This window comes from Diabrotica virgifera, chromosome 7 (assembly GCF_917563875.1).
Source record: "Diabrotica virgifera virgifera chromosome 7, PGI_DIABVI_V3a".
NCBI classification, from domain to species: Eukaryota; Metazoa; Arthropoda; class Insecta; order Coleoptera; family Chrysomelidae; genus Diabrotica; species Diabrotica virgifera.
The window spans coordinates 95,241,846-95,262,408 of record NC_065449.1 but is presented as its reverse complement, the minus strand read 5'-3'; the positions used below and the strand labels follow the sequence as shown (position 1 = coordinate 95,262,408).

Here is a 20,563-nt window from a genome sequence, read left to right as displayed (position 1 = left end):
TTCAATTGTATTTATCTGCTTAAATAGTTGATGTAGTAGCCAATGGTATAGATTTTAATTTATTTCTTCGTTCAGCTTGTTTTTTCATACATTTGTCACACTAATAAGTAAATGAAAATATGATATAAACACATAAAGAACATTAAATTAAAGAATTATCTTTTGAATATCAGTTGTAGGCATTAATTTGTAGTCTTTGAAAATTTATTACTATGGTTCCAACTAGCATATCCAAGCCAGAGAAGGACAAGGACTTTCAAACGATATCTTATTTGACCCCCAATGGCATGAAAACATGTTGGGGTGATTCTTACCCGGGCTTGAGACTGAAAGAAAAATAATACAAAATACCGGAAAAGTATGTCCGTATTTAATAAAAAAAAAACCATTTGTCGCTGGATTTTTCAAAAATGTCGTAATTCCTGATAACGCCTCTGTGTCATTTTCGTTCGGCGATTCATAGGTAGTAGGAAAAAAATGTACAAGTTTGTAACATTTTAATAATATTGATAATACTTCAATTAATAATATCATTATTTGTATGATACAAAAAAAGGTCTAACCCAGACATTAAGTAAAAGTTTCCGGCCAACACCAAATTGTTCGATATGGTCCACATACTGTTCAGTAAAAGTTACACCATTTTGAGCGTGGAATTTGGGGGTGAGGGGGAAGAAGTCGGTAAATTAGTAGTTTTTTACGTTTGTCGTCAGTATTATCGGTTCCAAAGTTATGGAGAGTGTACATGTAGATATTATTGTAATTTTTAGATTTTTCAGTAAAATAAAGCTGAACAGCAATAACTAATGGATTTTATTAACCCGGGAACAGTATAGAATAGAATAGAATAGAAATATGCTTTATTGTCACTGAAAATTTTTACAATTTTATGGACAAAGCTTACATACAGTCAAAAGAAAAATAATATCAACAACAAATAACAAATAACAACTACATTTTACTAAAATTAGATACATCGTCAATATGTAGTAAATATGATATAAAACCAAAGACAAAAATAATTAATTGCAAAATTTATATAAATTGCAAATTGGACATACTTACAACAAATAAAATACAACATTAGGAATTGACAGTTTAAGCTACTGCGTATGAAACGCAATTTTCTTAGTTATTCATTAAGAAATTCTTCTATTGAATTATATGGTCTTTTAGATAGATAGGCTTTTGTCATTTTACGGAACTTTGGGAAAGATGTTGAAGATTTAAGTTGTAAAGGGAGATGGTTGTAAAGTTTTTTTGCGGAATATAATATAGATTTCTTTACTAACTCAGTGGATGGGATCGGTAAATAAATATCAAAGATTGAATTTCTGGTGGAGTAAATATGATTGGGCCTTGCTGGAAAGACATGAAGGTGTTTACGAATTAAACAAACCGTTTCTAGAATATATAAAGATGGAAGTGTTAAAATTCCATGATTTCTGAAGTAACTTCTGCAATGTGTAGATCTTCTGAGACCAAACAGATATCTTATCTTTTTTGCAATTTAAAAATAACATCAAATTGAGCAACTCTACTAGAACCCCAAAAAGGAAGACCATATCGAAGATGAGACTCGAACAACGAAAAATATGTTATTTTAGAAGATGCTAAATTGAGTTCCCTTGAGACAAATCTTCTTATTGCATAGCAAGCTGAGGCGAGTTTCTTACTTAACGAATCGATATGAAGGGATCATTTGAGGTTGCTGTCTAAAAAAATACCAAGAAATTTGTACTGATCTGGCTGACATTAAGAGGCAAAGGTTGAAGAGCTCCTTTATAGGATAATTCTACTGTTTTATCTATATTAAAAGAGAATAAATTAGAGTCCGGCCAGGTCTTTATCGTCAGTAGATCCGAAGTTATAGTTTTATGAAGAGATGCAATAGTTGAGTTGCTACAAGTGATACTGGTATCATCAGCAAAAAGAAAAATTTTCCCATCGATTTTTAAATTAGAGATGTCATTTATAAAAATAAGGAACAGAAGAGGACCCAATACTGAACCTTGCGGTACTCCACATACAATGTTTTTGAGACTAGAGTCAGTATCAATTGCTCGAACTAGTTGTTAGTAATTCCATAGAAATTTAGTTTTTTAATCAAGATGTCGTGATTTACACAATCAAAAGCTTTGGCATAGTCACAGAAAACAGTGGCAGTATAAAGATTATTGTTTAGTGCTTGATAAACCTCATGTAGTACAGAAAACATGGCATCAATGGTATATTTATTAGTTAAAAAGCCGAACTGATTTTGAGATAAAATGTTGTTATCAACGATAAAGGACATAAGTCGATTTTTAATGAGTCTCTCAATAATTTTGGAGAGTACCGGTAGTAAGGCAATAGGTCTATAGTTGCAGGCATTAGATTTTTCACTACCCTTATGAAGAGGAATAATAATGGGTGTCTTTAGGCACTCTGGAAATTTACCTTTTTCGAAGGAATCATTAATTAATGAGACGAGGATTTCCAACACATTTTCTGTGAGATTAGAGAAAATTTTTATAGATAGTCCATCAGTACCTACTACAGGATGATTTGCTTTTGATACTATTGATTGTTTGGGTCAGTTCAGAGTTATCGACTGGTTTTAAAAAGAATGAATTCAAGACCTTTCTTGAATTATGGAATATTTAGACTGTTTTTTCTACTTACTTGAAAGTTATTGCAAAGCAGCCTATACATTATTTGCTCAAGTTAGCTGCACTACCCCCCACTTTAGGAGCTCCCAGCCAGCATTCGTTCAGAACCTGCCGTCAGGTACAACAGTAGCTGAATGAGAAGAAGAATCCGCTCGAGTGGGGTCGAAAGAAGATTAATGAAGAGCTGGCACCAATTACGAAGACGAATGTATCCTGTGAGTGTAGAAAGAGTGGTTTAAACTGCTCAAGCATATGCACCAATTGCTCAGGTCTAAGATGTGATAATAGGGACACAACCATAATAGACGAAAATGTAGAAGAGGACCATGTTGTATTTGAAGAAGACTGAAACTGATGAATAAGTTTACTTGAAAGACATTGCAATATAATCATCATTATTATGCAAGAAATATTTCGGGTATTTAAAATAATTTTGTTAGAATTTACTGTTGGAAACATATTCATTCGACATTGTCCATAGAAAGTTCAGAGTGGGTTTCTTCGTAGCACAGGTTTATATGTCGTAAGTCTGTATATTCCCTTAAAAAGTAGCGTCCCTTGAGAAGGTGGTGGGGTTGACGTTCCTTCAAGGGCTTCTTATCACCATCATACCACTGGCTACTGAAATAGCAAATTACATTATTTACAAAACACAATACTGTTAAAGAGTTTCCTTAGTAATAATATTATAATTTGCCCAAAATAATATAAAAAAATTTCAACTTTAAACCTTCCGTAACCCCGGAGCCGTCGATTTTAGAACAATTATACATAGGGCCTTTCTTGTTTTAAACTTGAAGAATATTTTTGTGAACGTTTTTTTTATTGTTATCAGCACCAACCACTTTGGGTTATTAGCTGTACTGTCATTGATACATGGTTACTTAAATCTAATAGCATTTTGATTAGGTATTACATAAGTTCACATTTAGGTAACAATATCATAATTTACAAATTAAGAATGGGGTTTATAAAATGTTAACAGTGGTTATAGTTTGTTTAAAACATTAATGTCTTTCAAATAATTAAACAAATGCGTAAGCTTACAGTGTGATCCTAAGGCTGCTTTTATATTGAGAGGTATGGAGTGTTTTTGTCTTTCATTAAGATATTTAGGACACTCTATTAATATATGTGTTACATTGATGTCGCAATTACACAGGTCACAAATAGGGCGATTTGACTTGGAGATTAGGTAGCTGTGAGTAAGTCTGCTATGTCCTATGCGTAAACGATTTAGCTTCACAAACAGCTGGCGATTTAGGTCTATCTCACACCAAGGTTCAATTGAGGGCTTTATTGTGTGTAGAGATGATTGTGAAAGATTCCATTCGTTTTCCCATTTGTTTAACACTTTTTCTTTAAGGAATGGTTTGTAATCGGAAACAGGCACTAAGTTCACTAACACTAAAGACGCACTGTGTATTGCTTCTCTGGCATGGAAATCTGCTTTTTCGTTTCCTTGAAGTCCAATGTGTGATGGAACCCATATAAAGCTTACTTGCTGCATCGTGTCCTTCAGTAAATGTAATTGTTCTTTTATTAAAATACTTATAGGATTACTTGTATATAACTGTTCTATCGTGTGTAATGCACTGAGAGAGTCGGTAATTATGACAGATTTTGGAATTTTTTGAGTACGAATGTGAATGAGGGCTTGCAGAATTGAATATAGTTCTCCAGAGTAAATACTGCAAGTGGAAGATAATTTAAATTGTAATATAGTGTTTGAATCTACAACTGCCGATCCCACACCATTAGCAGTCTTAGATGAATCTGTATAAATATAACAATGATCTGGGAAAGAAGCAAGTATGTTGAGAAAAGATTGATTAATTGTTGCATGGGGGGTATCAAGCTTATTGTATTTAGAAAGAGTTAGATCACATATTGCAGGAGGAAAGGTCCAGGGCGGAGGAGTAACTGTATTTGTCTGATTAAAAAATTTTGGGAATTGAATATTATTGAGAGAGATTAATTTTCTGATTCTCTCGTAAAAGGGGGGGTTAGTTCTTTTTTTATTTACATAAGTTTCTTTGAAACGTTCTGCAATAGTGTGGTGGAAAGTGGGATGCGATTCTATTGCATATATGGATGATGCGTAGACTAATGACAAGTACATTCTTCGGAAATTTAAAGGTGGTTCTCCGGTTAAACATTGTAAACTATTAATGGGGCTAGTACAGAATGCTCCTGTGGCTATTCTTAATGCTGTATTTTGTATGACTTCTAGTTGAGCAAGAAGTGTCTTCTTTGCAGATGAGTATACAATTGATCCATAATCGAGTTTGGATCGTACTAGAGATTTGTAAATAAGAATCAAACTTTTACAATCTGAACCCCAATTACGATTGCACAGTGTACGCATTAAATTGAGACCAGATTGACAGGATTGTTTAATGTGCATAATGTGGTACTTCCAAGATAGTTTTTTATCAAAGATCATTCCTAGAAATTTTAAGTGTTCCACATAAGTTAAGTTGTTTCCATATAACTGAAGATCTGGAGTTGTAGACTGCCGTTTTTTTGAAAATAAAATACATTTAGTTTTGGTTGTAGAGAATTGCAATCCTACAGCTTTCGACCAGTTTTCAAGGTGATTTAATGCACATTGTAAATTTTTCTGTATAGAAAGAATATTTTTTCCTCTTGAATATATGACTAAATCGTCAGCGTATAATCTCGCTTTAACAAGTTGTGGAAAGTTTTCTAAGATTTTGTATATTGCTACTAAGAATAGTGTTGAACTAATAACAGATCCTTGAGGTGTTCCATTTGTTTGGTCTTTAGTGCTGGATAGTGTATCATTTATCTTAACCTTAAATTGTCTCTTACTAAGAAAATTTTGAATGAAATATAGCATATTACCTTTGACGCCCCACTGACTTAGTGTGTTAAGAATGTCGTATCTCCAAGCCATGTCAAACGCTTTTGTTATATCGAAAAAAACCGCAAGACATTCCTGTCCAATTGCAAACGATTCATTTATCTCGGATTCTAGGTCAATTAAATTATCTATAGTGGATCTGTTCCTGCGAAAGCCGCTTTGTTCATTGATTATTAATTTATTATTTTCCAATAACCACCTTAGTCTATTATTCACCATTTTTTCCAAGATTTTACACATTGTGTTGGTAAGCGAAATTGGCCTATAGGATTCGGGATCAGTTCGTGGTTTATTTGGTTTTAGTAATGGAACTATTATCGCCTGCGTCCATTTTGTGGGAAACTCATTATTAGTCCAAATTCTGTTGTATAGGTTAAGAAGATATTGTTTTCCATTATCTGGTAGATTTTGTAAGAAACTAACAGGAATATCGTCTGGTCCTGGCGCCGATTTTTTGCTGGTACTTAAAGAGTGATTAAGCTCTTCCATGGTAAATGCTATATTAAGAGGATTATCTTCAATGCAATTAAAATCTATTAATTTATTTTCCGAAATCATCTTGGTATTGATAAATTCTTTAGAAAAGTTGGTATTGCTGGAGTTCATTTCAAATTGTTTTGCTAATAAATCTGCTATTTCGTTATTAGATGTTACTATCTGTTTGTTATTGCATAGAAATGGAATCTTTTTATAGGTATTACTTCCAGATATTTTTCTAACTTTTTCCCATACGGTGCTTATAGGCATAGTGGAATTAATAGAGGACATAAATTCTTGCCAAGATTTTTTTCTGTTCTTTTTAGTTATATATCTAGCTTGAGCCCGTAACTTCTTATATTCTATAGTATTTTCAAGTGTTTTGTGACGTTTCAATTTGTTAAAGGATTTTTTATATTTCTTTATTATATCAGTACACTCTGCGTTCCACCATGGTAATGAATTTCTTTTATGTAGAGTTTTTACCTATATGATTTTCACCGGCAAGATGGATTAATGATATAAACGAATTCAAAAGTTCATCTATATGATGATTTTCGGTGACTTCTTTTAAGCTATGGCAGTTCTGTTGAATATACTTTTTGAATAAATACCAATCGGCATTCTTTAGATTCCATTTTGGAATTGGGGTTGTATTAGTATCTTCATAATTACTGTTAAAAGAGACTTTAATAGGATAATGATCACTTCCAAATAAAAACGGAATTACATCCCATGAAAATTTTGCTGACAGTACAGGATCACATAATGACAAGTCGATAGCTGATGAAGTACCTGTATGAATATTATATCTTGTTGATTGTCCATCATTCAGTACGTTTAGGTTTTTTGAGGTAATTATGTTTTCTAAAATTTTGCCCTTGGAATTTATTCCAAGAGATCCCCATATTGGATTATGGCTGTTAAAATCACCAACGATTATTCTGGGAGTGGGAATCTGATCTAATACATCTGAAATATCTGCTTCTGTGATAGTTAAGTCAGGTGGAATATAAATATTACAGATATTCATTTTTTGTGGAAAAGACACTGATACTCATACTACTTCTAAATTACTATTGACTACTAATGCTTCTGATTCATATTTTTTGTTAACATACGTAACAACTCCTCCACTAGCGATATTTGCGTTGTCTCGGTTTTTATGGAAACAAGAATAATTCTTCATGTCATAACTATGATATCCTTTAAAGTTTGTTTCTTGTAAACATATTATTGATGGTGAGATTATTGAACAAAAATGTTTAAGCATTTCTAAACGGGGATAAAACCCGTTAACATTCCATTGTAGTATCGGTTCGAAAATTTTAGTTTATTTCTGGAGCTGAATTTGTCGAACAATCACTATCTTGATAAGCGGAATCGTCTAGCATTTTTTCGATTTTGTTTATTAATTTAGTGCATTTGGTTTTCATGCTTTTTTCTGTAAAATATGGCTTAATTGTTGTTAACATGTAAATAAAGTTGGGTATATCCGTTGTGTATGTTTGTAATAAACTAATGGGATCAGTCGAGCTAGTATAATTTTCAAAAAAGTCAAGTGTTTGTTCATATGTTAAGTTAAAATTATTTGACGTATCGTGAAATACTGTTTTTGTTGGCATCATTATTTCCTGAATTGATCGGGTAGATTCAGTTTGCTTTTTTTGTTTCTTTTTGGTTTGTGTTGGTACTTTAAATTCTTTATTTAATTCTTCAGTGGGAGATGGAGTAGTATTAATTTCCGAAATTGTTCTCTTATTGGTCGTTGACTGATCCTTAGATATACAATTAGTTTCCATAATTAATACGGGGGGCATTAAATTAGTATCTGTTTGTTGGTTAAGTGAAGGTTCGGCATTAGAATTACTGACTGGATGATTTGGTTCCATTTCTAGGGATGATGGAATAGACTTGGGGGATTCTTGTGGTTGTTGTTGTATTGGTTGTTGTTGTATTGGTTGTTGTTGTTGTATTGGTTGTTGTTGTATTGGTTGTTGTTGCATTGGTTGTTGTTGTATTGGTTGTTGTTGTATTGGTTGTTGCGGTTGGTGTTGGATATGAGAGGAATCGTTTTGTTTATTATGATTTGAACAATTTGCTGCAATGTGACCTGTGTTCTTACAGATAAAACATGAAGGTTTATCTAAACTTAAATATATGCGATACGAAGTTTGATCATATGTCATTAAGAAAGAAGAGGGAAGGTCTATATCTGCAAGTGGTTGAATATAAGTTTGTCTTCTAAAACTGAGGACGTGTTGAAATTCTGGAAGTTGACTACCGATTCTAAGGAAGGTTAAAGGTGACATTAATTTAAGACCGAATTTGGTTAACTCATTCTCTTTTTTAGAATATGTGAAATAGAAGGGCAAACACCCGATAGTAACAGTCTTTCGTTTGGAGTTATCAATTTTCGTGCTTTTAGATTTTCGCCTTTAATTGTTATTTCTGCTGGACCGGACATAAATTTTTCCACCAGGGATTCGCTGGAGAGATAAATACATATTCTGTTATTTGATAGCCTTGATGAAAATAAAATATTGCGTGGATGAACAACTTCACCAAGTGCTATTAAGTACTCTTCTATTTTAGTATCAGGTAGCGAATTAAATAAAATTGCTTGCAGCTTTGAAGGAAATTGAATTGAAGAAGCATTGTTAAGCACAGTTAAATATGAGGTTTTGTTTTGAGGTTGTTGATGATCTTCAGTCATGATTGTTGACAACTTAGTTAGGTCGGATCTGGTATCATTTGGTATACTCATTAGTAATTATGAACCAGTTTCAGAACCAGAACTAGTTCCGAGAACTGGCCTTTCGGCCGTCACTTAACCTTACAAACGGTATGCTTTGTAATGTTTTGAATAAATAAATAATAAAAACTCACTGGTTTATTCCGTAAGGTAACTGCACTATATACTATTACTTTTTGCTTATTTTCAAGTTTATTTGGATATAAACTACTTGAAAAAAGATGATTTTTTGGGACTGAAATGTAAACACAGTTTGTGTTACCATGTTCAGTGTATAGAACGTTCTTCACGCTAAACCGCATAGTTTTCGTAAGAAGTGTAACTTTTTACTGAACTATATGTGGACCATATAGAACAATTTGGTGTTGGAGGATAACTTTTACTTTGGATGTCAGTGCTTGGGTCTAACTATACCATAATATATTTGATTATAGAAAATAACATTACAAAAAAGTAGACAGAAACGCAGCGTCGAAGATGATTATGAAGAAGAAACAAATAAAATTTGGGATGATGATATTTTTCCTAAAAAGGCCGTTCAAATGAAAAAATTGAAAAGATTAAGAAATGCGTGTAAAAAGAAACCGCTGTATGTTGACTTCAAAGAAATAAACTACGATTCTTGGATTGTTCAGCCAAGTGGTTATGAGGTAAGAATAATAATTTTAATGAAAAATTTTGTCACAAATTTACAGTTTTAAAAATATTTTACGATCGTGATCTTCTTCTTCTTCTTTAAGTGCCATCTCCGCGACGGAGGTTGGCAATCATCATAGTTATTCGGACTTTAGAACGGCTGCTCTGAAAAGTTCAATTGATGTACAACCGTACCATTCTCTCAGGTTGCGCAGCCACGATGTTCTACGTCTTTCTATGCTTCTTTTTCCTTGAATCTTCCCCTGCATAATCAATTGGAGCAAGTTGTATCTCTTTCCACGTGTAATATGTCTGAGATATTCTAATTTTCTTGTTTTGATGGTATTTAAGATTTCCATTCCTTTACTCATCTTTCTCAGAACTTCTCTGTTTATGACGTGTTTTTTTCTGTAGACTCACAGCTCGAATGATTCTAGATTTTTCATTGATGCCACATTCAAGGTCCAAGCTTCCATTCCATAAAATAGAGTCGAGAAAACGTAGCACCAACCTAATTCTTAGCTCCAACTTTAAATCTCTTGTGCAGAGCACTTTTCTCATTTTGTTAAAATTTGATATAGCCTTTTCTATTGTGATTTTTATTTCCTAAAATTAATCACCTGAGGAGTGAATCATTGTTCCAAGATATTCATATTGGTCTACTGGTTCAATATTGGTTCCGTTCATGAAGAGATTCTCGATATTTCTTTCAGTTTTCGATATTCTCATAAATTTTGTCTTCTTGACATTCATTGCTAGACCCTATTCTAGTCCAAACTCCACTATTCTGGTCGCTAGCCTCTGAAGATCCCCAATATTTTCGGCTAAGATGAGAGTGTCATCCGTATATCTAATGTTAATGGGAACTCCATTTACCTTTATTCTAGCTGCTTCACCCTCAAGAGCTTTTTTGAAGATCTCTTCCGAGTAGGCATTAAAAAGAACGACATGCGGCAACATGCATCCCTGTCTCACCCCACGTCTAATTCCAATTTCCTCTGAGTGCTGTTCCTTAACACGTAATTTTGCTCGTTGCTTATAGTATAAATTCGATATACCTAAACCTGAGGTCATTATAGTCTATCTTCTTTGATTTCAGGGCATTCATTAATTGTTCATATCGTACTTTGTCGAATGCTTGATTATAGTGAATAAGACACATATATATCTTGATTGACATCCAGGCACCTTTATATTAGTATATTAAGTGAAAAAAGAGCTTCACGCGTTCCTAGGCCTTTGCGAAACCCAAACTACGTATCAATAATGTCTATGTCCAGTTTATGATTTATGTTACCAATAAGTTTAAACAATCTTAAAAATGTCCTCAAGAGTCATCATCATCATCTTAGACTCGACAATCCGTTGCTGATCCTGACCTGCTCCACGAGTCGTCGTCATTCTATTTCGTTTCTGACGACCTGATGCCATCTTCTGTTCTATTTCTTCTTCCTGTAGGTGTTCATATGGTTAGTTTTTAGCGATAGTGTTATCTTGTATTCGTAGTATGTGTCCAGTCCATCTGAGTCATCGCTGTATTTTAATGAGTTACGACGTCTGGTTAATTAAAGAGTTGGTATAATTCGAAGTTATATCTTTTGCGCTACTGACTTGGTCGATTTTAGCTCCAAATATGTTGCTGAGTATTTTACGTTGGAATATTCCCAAAAGTCGTTCATCCTTCTGCGTTATGATTAATGTTTCTGCCCCATATGTGAGGATCGGCCTCAGCAGTTCATATATAATCATTTTAGGTCTGCTTTGGATGTTTCCTGAATGTTTTGGAGTTTTTGTTATGTAAAATTTTTATGATTTATTTGTCTTTTAATTTATTCGCTTGTTTTGTTGATTATAGTCACCAGCGAGCCAGAGTGTGTGAAGCTGTCAATACGTTCAAAGATGACTTCCAAATACTGTTTCTCGTTCCTCGTTTGCTATAGGATCGATCCTTAGTAAACATGGTATTCGGAAAAGAAATCCTATCGCTATGACACTGGGCGGGCTTCCATTATCGTTCCGAAAAACATTTACTTATGTTCTCCAATTTTTTTAAACCACGTTATCTATTTATTTTACGTAAGAGGGGCACCTCTTGGAATAATTAAAACGATCGAAAATATCTACCAGAACAACAAAATAAAAGTATGTAAAAGTAGAAGAACTAACTGACATAATAGAAGCTGGCAATGGGATAAGACAGAGAGTCTCGCTGAGTCCTATATCGTTGAACCTGATCATGGATGAAATAATAAAAAAGAAGTGAGAACTAAAAAAGGATACCAAATGGGAGAAAACGAACTTAAAATAATCTGCTACGCAGACGATGCAATACATATATCTCAAAATTAAGGTGATTTACAACGTATGCTGCACCAATTTAAAGTGCAGATATATGACGAAGATGCAAGGTGGACAACATTAATAACTGGATAAAAAACATAACAATAAAGTGAAACGATCACATAAGCCGAATGACAACAATAGGGGAGTGCAATTAGAACGAAAACATGCATTGTTTCGGAAAAATTCAAACAAGCTTATATTTTTCTAAAACTTTTTTTGTTAGTTTATATACATGTTAAAGTAAAAAGTTCTACTCGCAGATTTTGCCGCTCATTGTTTATTAATTGTTTAAACAATAACAATTGTTTTGTATAAATAATTTTAAAAATATAGTTGAATTAATCATTTCACTTTGATCAATTATGTTTTTATTTGGTTTTTGATTAAGCTGAATCCGAATATGGCATTACAATTTGAAAATTCTTATACAGAAGCTCTTATACAGTATGCCTGCGTAGCTAGGAACCACATGGAAAACTTTTTTATTATAAATTTTACGAAAAAAAGTTATTCTTCATAAAATGCTCTGGATAGTCAAAAATTTAGAACTCAACCATCAGATATCAAATTTTATCAATATTATACGAGTTATTTCAAAAATATGAATTCCGTTAAAGAGTAAAGTACCTTTATATTCCAGAATATCAAAAAATTCTATTAGGAAAAGTTCTTTGAAATTAACAACTATGTTTTAATATACAATTACATCATTCTAATCGAAAAAAAAATCAGTTTTTTCTCAAATTACGGATACCTATTTTCATTTTATTACAATTAGGTACCTATGATAACTATTTTATTATCAATTTTACGAAAAAAAGGTATTCTTTATAAAATGCTCTACCTGGTCTAAAACCCAAGATGCAACCATGAGATATCAAACTTTTTCAATTTTATACGAGGTATGTAAAAAATATAAATTTTTCTTACGAGTTAAATGCATTTATTATTCACAATATTTTAATTAGAAGGATGTAATTGAACACTGAAACATATTTTTTAATTAAAAACAACGTTTCTTAATAACAATTTTCGATATTGTGAAATATAAAGGTACTTTACTCTTGAGTGAAATTCATATTTTTTGACATACCTCGTATAAAATTAATAAAATTTGATATTTGATGGTTGCATCGTAGATTATATATGATGCAGAGTATTTTATAAAGAATAATTTTTTTTCGTAAAACATAATAAAAAAGTAATCAATAGGTTCCAAGTTACGCAGACATACTGTATAAGAGCTAAACAATTTTTTTTGTTGAACATTTATTATTGTTGAAGCTTATTATTAAATGTATTTTAGGTAAGTTTTACAGAAAAAAGTTTTCAGCACTTTGTATAAACATTTTTTTGGCTGGTAATTTTCGGTTTTAGTATTACATTTTTGTTATCTTACTTAATTTTCTCAAAAAGAAATAGTCTATTTTATTTCTGAAGTAAAACAATTTAGATTGCATCCTACGCTTAAAAAAATCCCCTATAAAATTGTAATAGATCTGTTCAAATTTAAGTAATACCGTCTTAAAATGGTGGTAATTCTGTAAAACTACGAAGTTTTCTAAAATTACATTTCTTCAGACGTCGTATCATTTGAATTAAATTTTTGAGATTTTTTTTGAATGAAACATCGTTTAGTAAGATGTTTGAAAGGTAAGTTGTGCAAAATTTAGAGTTTGATAAGAAAAATTGTATTAATTACACATTTTTAAATCATTTTTAAACAAAATTCATGTAAGTCTCACTTTCCGCCGACACCGTACTTATGCCCATACATTTTTTTTCTTTTTATTACAACCATAAGATATCTTAATTATTCTTCTTTCATGTCCAATTTGTAAAATTTCATTTGATCCATTAGTTAAAGAATTACATGAAAATAACTCAACCGTGCACTTCTCCGAACGCTAGTTTACAGTGCGCCAATGTTTGTGAGGAGGCTGACTTTAGCGTTATAAATAAAAAATTATAGAAGCTACAGATTTAATTTTAGAAAAATCTTTATATAAGGATTTTTTGTAAAGTTTTCTGAATTTTTTAATGGTCAAGTAAATTTTTTTCTTAAGTTTATATTTTCGGAGTTATTTAAAAAACATCTAATTTCGCAGTTCATTTGTTTAATAAAAAATGAAGCACCCACTTCTCGAGTAGGACATTTTTGATATGTTGTTTATTAAACATTTCTTAATGCAATTACAATCTATAGTGAAAATCTATATGCACTCCCCTAAAATAGAGTAATAAGAACGGTCAGAGACGATTCCACAATAAGAAAACGATCAAGTGGGAAGACCACGAAAACGATGGGATGACAACTTACTAAAGGCACATTGAAAAACAGACAGAGTCATGTATATACACAACGAAGAGGAAGAAGAATTTTTTTAAATATTTGTTTTATATTTCTTCTGAAATGTTTGTCATAAATTTTAATTTCATATATAAATAATAAAATTATGCATTTCAGGCTTATCAGTGCCAAGGAAGATGCTTTTATCCAGTTGCTGAACATCTAAATCCAACAAAACATGCAATCGTTCAAGCATTACTACATAGTGTGGCACCTACAAAAGTAACCAGATCCTGTTGCGTTCCTACAGTGCTAGGATCTATATCAATTTTATATGTAGACACTAACGGTGTGTTAACCTATCGCTATGCTTATAATGATATGGTGGTGGCAGAATGTGGTTGCAGGTAGTTTCTATTAGATTATAAAATGTTGTAATATAAGTGTTGTACACTATAGTATAAATAAAGATTCTAACAGTTTTTTAAAAATATATTCTTCCTCTTTAAGTGCTATCTCCGCGACAGAGATCGGCAATCACCATAGCTATTCGGACTCTAGAGACGGCTGTTCTGAAAAGTTCATTTTATGTACATTATTGTACCGGGTGTCCCAATAAAAATGACTCTCGGCCATATCTCAGGAACCGTTTATAGTACAGCTTTGAGAAAAAATATTTATAACAAAAGTTGCCTCGGGAAAAGCCTGGAAATTATTTTCATAATTGTAGGTCCTCCGCTAGAGGGCGTAATTGAATATCAAAAATAAAAAAATCAAAATTTTACAAAATTTACCTAATGAAAGGGCACCGGAAATCCAATCATCGTATTCTTCATAAAATTCTGCGCATATTTGATTTCCCAAGTTTAAGTCTACCTTTGCAAATAAGAGGTGTGGGTGAGTGGGAACCTTCTTATGAAAAAATGGCTGTAAGTCAGGTTCTGCTAAATCGAATTTTGCATACTTGGTCTTGTTGAAAACAGCTCTTTTTCGTCAATGTGTCTTATTTTTGAAATAGCCTATTAAGTAATATGCAAGCTAGGAGGCGTTATTTAATCATTTTCAGAAATCTAGTTTTCTTTGGAAAATATTAAATACAAGTATGCATTTTTAATCGTGTATTACAAAATTAGACCAAATTAGCAACATAATACCGAAAACCGCATGTCGATACCTTTTTTCTATCTCGAGATACCTTAAGAAACGTGTAAATTTTAAACAACTGTTAATGTCACCGGTAAACCAAGTTAAGGATAAGTAGTGTGCTATGGAAAAAACAAAGAAACATTTTCCAGATGTAAACATATATATTTAATTAAATAAACAATAAGACAAACAACACTATAAAATATAACAAAGAAATAAAGGCACTACTTACTTAGTGACGACCTAAATGTTCAAATTCTTGCATATCATTTTCAATGCAAGCATTTACTCTTTTAAGAGTAGATTGAACAGCAGTCTAAATTTCTGCTTTCGCAATGTTTTGAATGGCGTTTCGTATTCTCTAGCTAGATTCTAGATCATGTTTTCTCGAGTAGTGGGCCTAGCGGCAAAAACAAGGTCTTTAATCCGTCCCCATAAATAAAAGTCTAAAACAGTTAAATCTGTTGCTATTCAATCTACTCTTGAAAGAGTAAATGCTTGCATCGAAAATGATGGGCAACAATTTGAACATTTAGGCAGTTACTAAGACTAAGTAAGTAGTTGCTTTTATTTATTTGTTATATTTTATAGTGTTGTTTGTCTTATTGTTGTTTTAATTAATTATATACGTTTACATCTGGAAAATTTTTATTTGTTTTTTCCATAGCACACTACTTTTCCTTAACATCGTTTACCGGGGACAGTAACAGTTATGTTTAAAATTTACACATTTCTTAAGATATCTCGAGATAGAAAAAAGGTCATGCGGTTTTCGGTATTACGTTGCTAATTTTGTAATACACGATTAAAAATACATACTTGTACAGTAGAACCCCTCTAATCCGCCCTCGGATGGTCCGACGCTCCGGGTAATCCGACCTGCCCGCATGCCCCGGCAAATTCCTTCAGTGCCTGTTCGCAATTCTTTCAGTGTTATTTCGAACCTTGTGGTGTGTACATATGTTTTCAAAATGTCCGCGAAACGTAAACACATTACTCTTTCGTTAAGTGAAAAACTTGCAGTGCTTCAAAGGCTGGATAAAGGTGAATCACTACAAAAAATTGCCAAGGAACTGAACGTAGGCGTGACAACAATTAAGGATTGGAGAAAAAAATCGGAAAGACATTGAATCACATACAATGACGATAGATGGAGAAAACGCTCTTAAGAATCGAAAAACATTGAAAAAGCCTAAACTTGAACTGCTTGATAGTGCATTATGGATGTGGTTCAGCCAAGAAAGAAGGAAGGGAACTCCGATATCTGGCCCAATCATAAAAGAAAAGGCAATAATTTTGCACAAAAAACTAGAAGTCGGAAGTGAGTTTAAAGCTAGTGAAGGCTGGATTGATCGCTGTAAAACCCGTCATGGTATCCGGTTTATCTCAATTTGTGGTGAAAAATTATCTGCTGATGCTGAGGCGGCTAACGAGTTTTCGGTGAAGTTTCAAGAAATCGTAAAAGAAAATGAACTGTTACCTTCCCAAGTCTATAACATAGACGAGACAGGCCTAAATTACAAAATGCTTCCCAGTAAAACCTTAAGTGCGCCAAATGAAACCGTAGCGGGAACGAAACTCTTAAAAGATAGGTTAACTGTTGCTCCTTGTAGCAATGCCGACGGTACACACAAGCTTTCCCTGTTTGTTATAGGCAAATCTAAGAAGCCCAGGGCTTTCAAAAACATCAATTTATCATCATTGCCGGTTTATTACCGCAATCAAAAATCTGCTTGGATGGACTGCAATATTTTCAAATCGTGGTTTTTTGACGAGTTTGTGCCATGTGTTGAGAAGGATTTGAAAAAGAAAAATCTTCCCGTTCGAGCTCTACTGCTATTGGACAATGCACCATCGCATCCCTCTGAGGAGGATTTAGTAAAAGGAGATATAAAAGCTATCTTCCTCCCACCAAATGTCACATCACTTATCCAGCCAATGGACCAGGGAGTGATAGAATGTTTTAAGAGGCGTTATCGCCGAAAATACATAAGTTCTATCTTAGAAAAATCCGAAGAAGGATATGACATTTTTCAAGCCATGAAATCCTTCAACATTAAAGATGCTATCTATACAATGGCTGAGTCATGGGCAGAACTGAATCCTGACACGCTAAGAAAATCTTGGCGTAAGCTTTGGCCAGAAGTTATGACCGAAATTGACCAGATCGAAGATGAGCAAAACGACATGCAGGAAATCGTTAAAAATCTTCAAACCCTGAATAATTCAATCCCTGCTGGTGAAGTTGAAGAGTGGATTGAACAATGCGACAAAAACTGCGAAACCAGTGAAGTGCTGAATGATGACGACATTGTTGCCGCGGTTTTGGAACATAATGGTGATAAAAACGTGAACTCAGAATCCGACAGTGATGTTGACGAGCCTCCTGTCCAGATTTCACACACCGATGCCAAGAATGCATTTGAAATCGGCCTTCAGTACATAGAGCAGAATCCAGCATCAACACCGATGGACATCTTGTGGATCAAAAATTGGAGAAACATTGCAGCTAAGTCCAGAATTTCGTCTTGTAAACAGAAATCTATCACTGACTTTTTTTCCAAGTAGACTACTAATTTTTTCAGTACATATGTACCTTTCTTTTGCAATTAATTTAATAAATACATAACAAAGAATTCTGGCATTTTAATGCAATATAATTATGTACATGTGTATGGTTATTATATCACTGAAGAGAATAATACAGGCTTTTTTTCTTGTACATACGTATTTAATGACTTTTTCTAATAATCCGACCTTTTTTGCGTTCCGACCATACTCCTAGTCCCGAGGGTGACGGATTAGAGGGGTTCTACTGTATGTAATATTTTCCAAAGAAAACTAGATTTCTGAAAATGATTAAATAACGCCTCCTAGCTTGCATATTATTTATAAGGCTATTTCAAAAATAAGACACTTACATTGACGAAAAAGAGCTGTTTTCAACAAGACCAAGTATGCAAAATTCGATTTAGCAGAACCTGACTTACAGCCATTTTTTCATAAGATGGTTCCCACCACCCCCACCTCTTATTTGCAAAGGTAGACTTAAACTTGGGAAATCAAATATGCGCAGAATTTTATGAAGAATACGATGAATGGATTTCCAGTGCCCTTTCATTAGGCAAATTTTATAAATTTTTGATTTTTTAATTTTTGATATTCAATTACGCCCTCTAGCGGAGGACCTACAATTATGAAAATAATTTCCAAGCTTTTCCCGAGGCAACTTTTGTTATAAATATTTTTTTCTCAAAGCTGTACTATAAACGGTTCCTGAGATATGGCCGAGAGCCATTCTTATTGGGACACACGGTACATCCGTACCATTCTCTCAGGTTGCGCAGCCACGATGTTCTGTGTCCCTCTATGCTTCTTCCCCTGTATAATCAATTTGTTTAAGTTGTATCTCTCTCCACGTATTATGTCCGATGTAGGTATTCTAATTTTCTTATTTTGATGGTATTTAAGATTTTCATTTCTTTATTCATCTTCCTCAGAACCTGTTTGTTTGTGACGTGTTCTGTCCACGATATTTTTTTAGAATTCTTTTGCACACCCACAGCTCGAATGATTCTAATTTTTTCATTGATGCCACATTTAAGGTCCAAGCTTCCATTCCATAAATCAAAGTTGAGAAAACGTAGCACCTAACCAACCTAACTATTAGCTCCAACCTCAAATCTCTTGTGCAGAGTACTTTTCTCAGTTTGCTCATCAAATCAAAATCTCATCAAAATGTATTAATTAGTATTAATTTTCGGAAAAGTCTTCTTGTTTTTCGTGTATAAGATGTTCCAGTCTGATTTTTATCGATTTATACATGTGGTATTTCTTGTTACGTTAATCCAGCAGCCAAGGTATTTATAATGATTTCATCATCATCAACAGCTATTCCATCCATTGTTGGATGTAATTCTCCTTTAGGTGTGTCCATTCATTTCTGCTGCTCGTTGTTTTTTGCATCCATTGCTGGCCAGATATTCGCTCTGAGGTTTGCCTCGACTTCTCTTATACTTGCCATTCAAGAATTCGCTTCGTCCAACGGCTGTCTTCCATTCTTCCTGTGTCCTTCCCCGATCTGGCAATCTTCTGGATCACATCTATTACTTTTGATCGTCTTCTTATCTCTTCATTGGAGTTGCGATCTCTGAGCTTAATGTTGAGTATTCTCCGTTCCATAGCTCTCCGAGTGACTTGAATTTTGTTAATGGTTTATCAAGTTTATCTCTTCTAATATCGTCTCATTTATCATTATAGGTAAAGGAACATTCTGTCTCTTTTAGATTACCATTATCTTGGTTTTTTTTTTCGTTAACCTTCATGGTCTAGGTCTAGGATCTTTTGTGAGTTCGTGCCTGTATCAGTTAGTAGGACATGTCGTCTGCTTATCTTATATTAGAAATTTGTTTTCCATTAATTTTTATTCCTGTAGAAAGGTTATCCAAGGCTTTCTTGAATAGCAGTTACGTGTAAAGGTTAATTAAACATAGGCGGGCATACGTAAAAGGTCACGAAAACGATCCAAGCTAAAAGTCAACAATGGTTTCAGCAGACCGGGACAATCTGTCACACGGCCAGGGAGTCAGACCACTCACCAGACCTAACGCCACCTGATGCGTACATATGGGAAATGTTGAAGGAGGCAGACTGATTGTCTAATCTTTGGGCTCAGTGGAGGATGATCGTCTGTTATTGAAATACCAATAGCACTTAGATACTTTATTGATAGCGACTGACACTAGGGTAGTAGAACCAACCCCGGGAGAACGTACTGATATGTGGCTTGTACGCGAATTAGATTTAGTCTGTCATAATGCTACATATTGACTCGTTGAAGTTACTCGAAGGAATGAAGTTAAAGGCACATCTGGCCTGGTTGAGTTGATTCTAATGAATGATTCTAAAAGTATATTCTCTCTTGTTGGCAACATGAATTGGGTCATAGCCCACACGACCAAAAGAACAAAAGTTTTTACTTAGTCAGCTAAATTAATGTCTATTGCCGAAAATATTGTTTATGAATTGCAACAATTAAACAAATTAAATAACCCGCACATGTTTGAATATAATAACAAATTGGTTGATGTGATATACGGGGTGATAAAAATATACTGTTCAATATCGAATATGAATTATGAATATTTGAGATTTAACACTGATCCACCGACATTCCGGAATTGCGGAGTAGAGTTAAAGATTTTTTCGTGCCAGGGGGCACCTTTAACATATGTTTTATCGGAAATGTCGTCGTGATTAATGTTTGCAAGGCTATATCACGTATACTAAATACATAAATAATCAAAAACATTTCAATATTCATTTCAGTAATGTTTATTTTGCCGCATACTGTAGTATTTAAAAATAAAAAAGAAAAG

At 33.4% G+C, this 20,563-nt stretch overlaps 1 protein-coding gene across 1 annotated transcript in view; it reads left to right on the top strand.

Annotated features, from left to right (window-relative positions):
- LOC126887849 (bone morphogenetic protein 10-like) overlaps positions 1 to 14,493 on the top strand; it is a 42,813-nt gene extending 28,320 nt beyond the window's left edge. The window contains exons 4-5 of the mRNA XM_050655744.1: positions 9,205 to 9,420; positions 14,217 to 14,493. Coding sequence (XP_050511701.1) covers positions 9,205 to 9,420; positions 14,217 to 14,450 — 450 coding nt within the window. The 3' untranslated portion in view covers positions 14,451 to 14,493. The remainder of the gene's footprint in view (positions 1 to 9,204; positions 9,421 to 14,216) is intronic.
- The last annotated feature ends 6,070 nt before the right edge of the window (positions 14,494 to 20,563 follow it).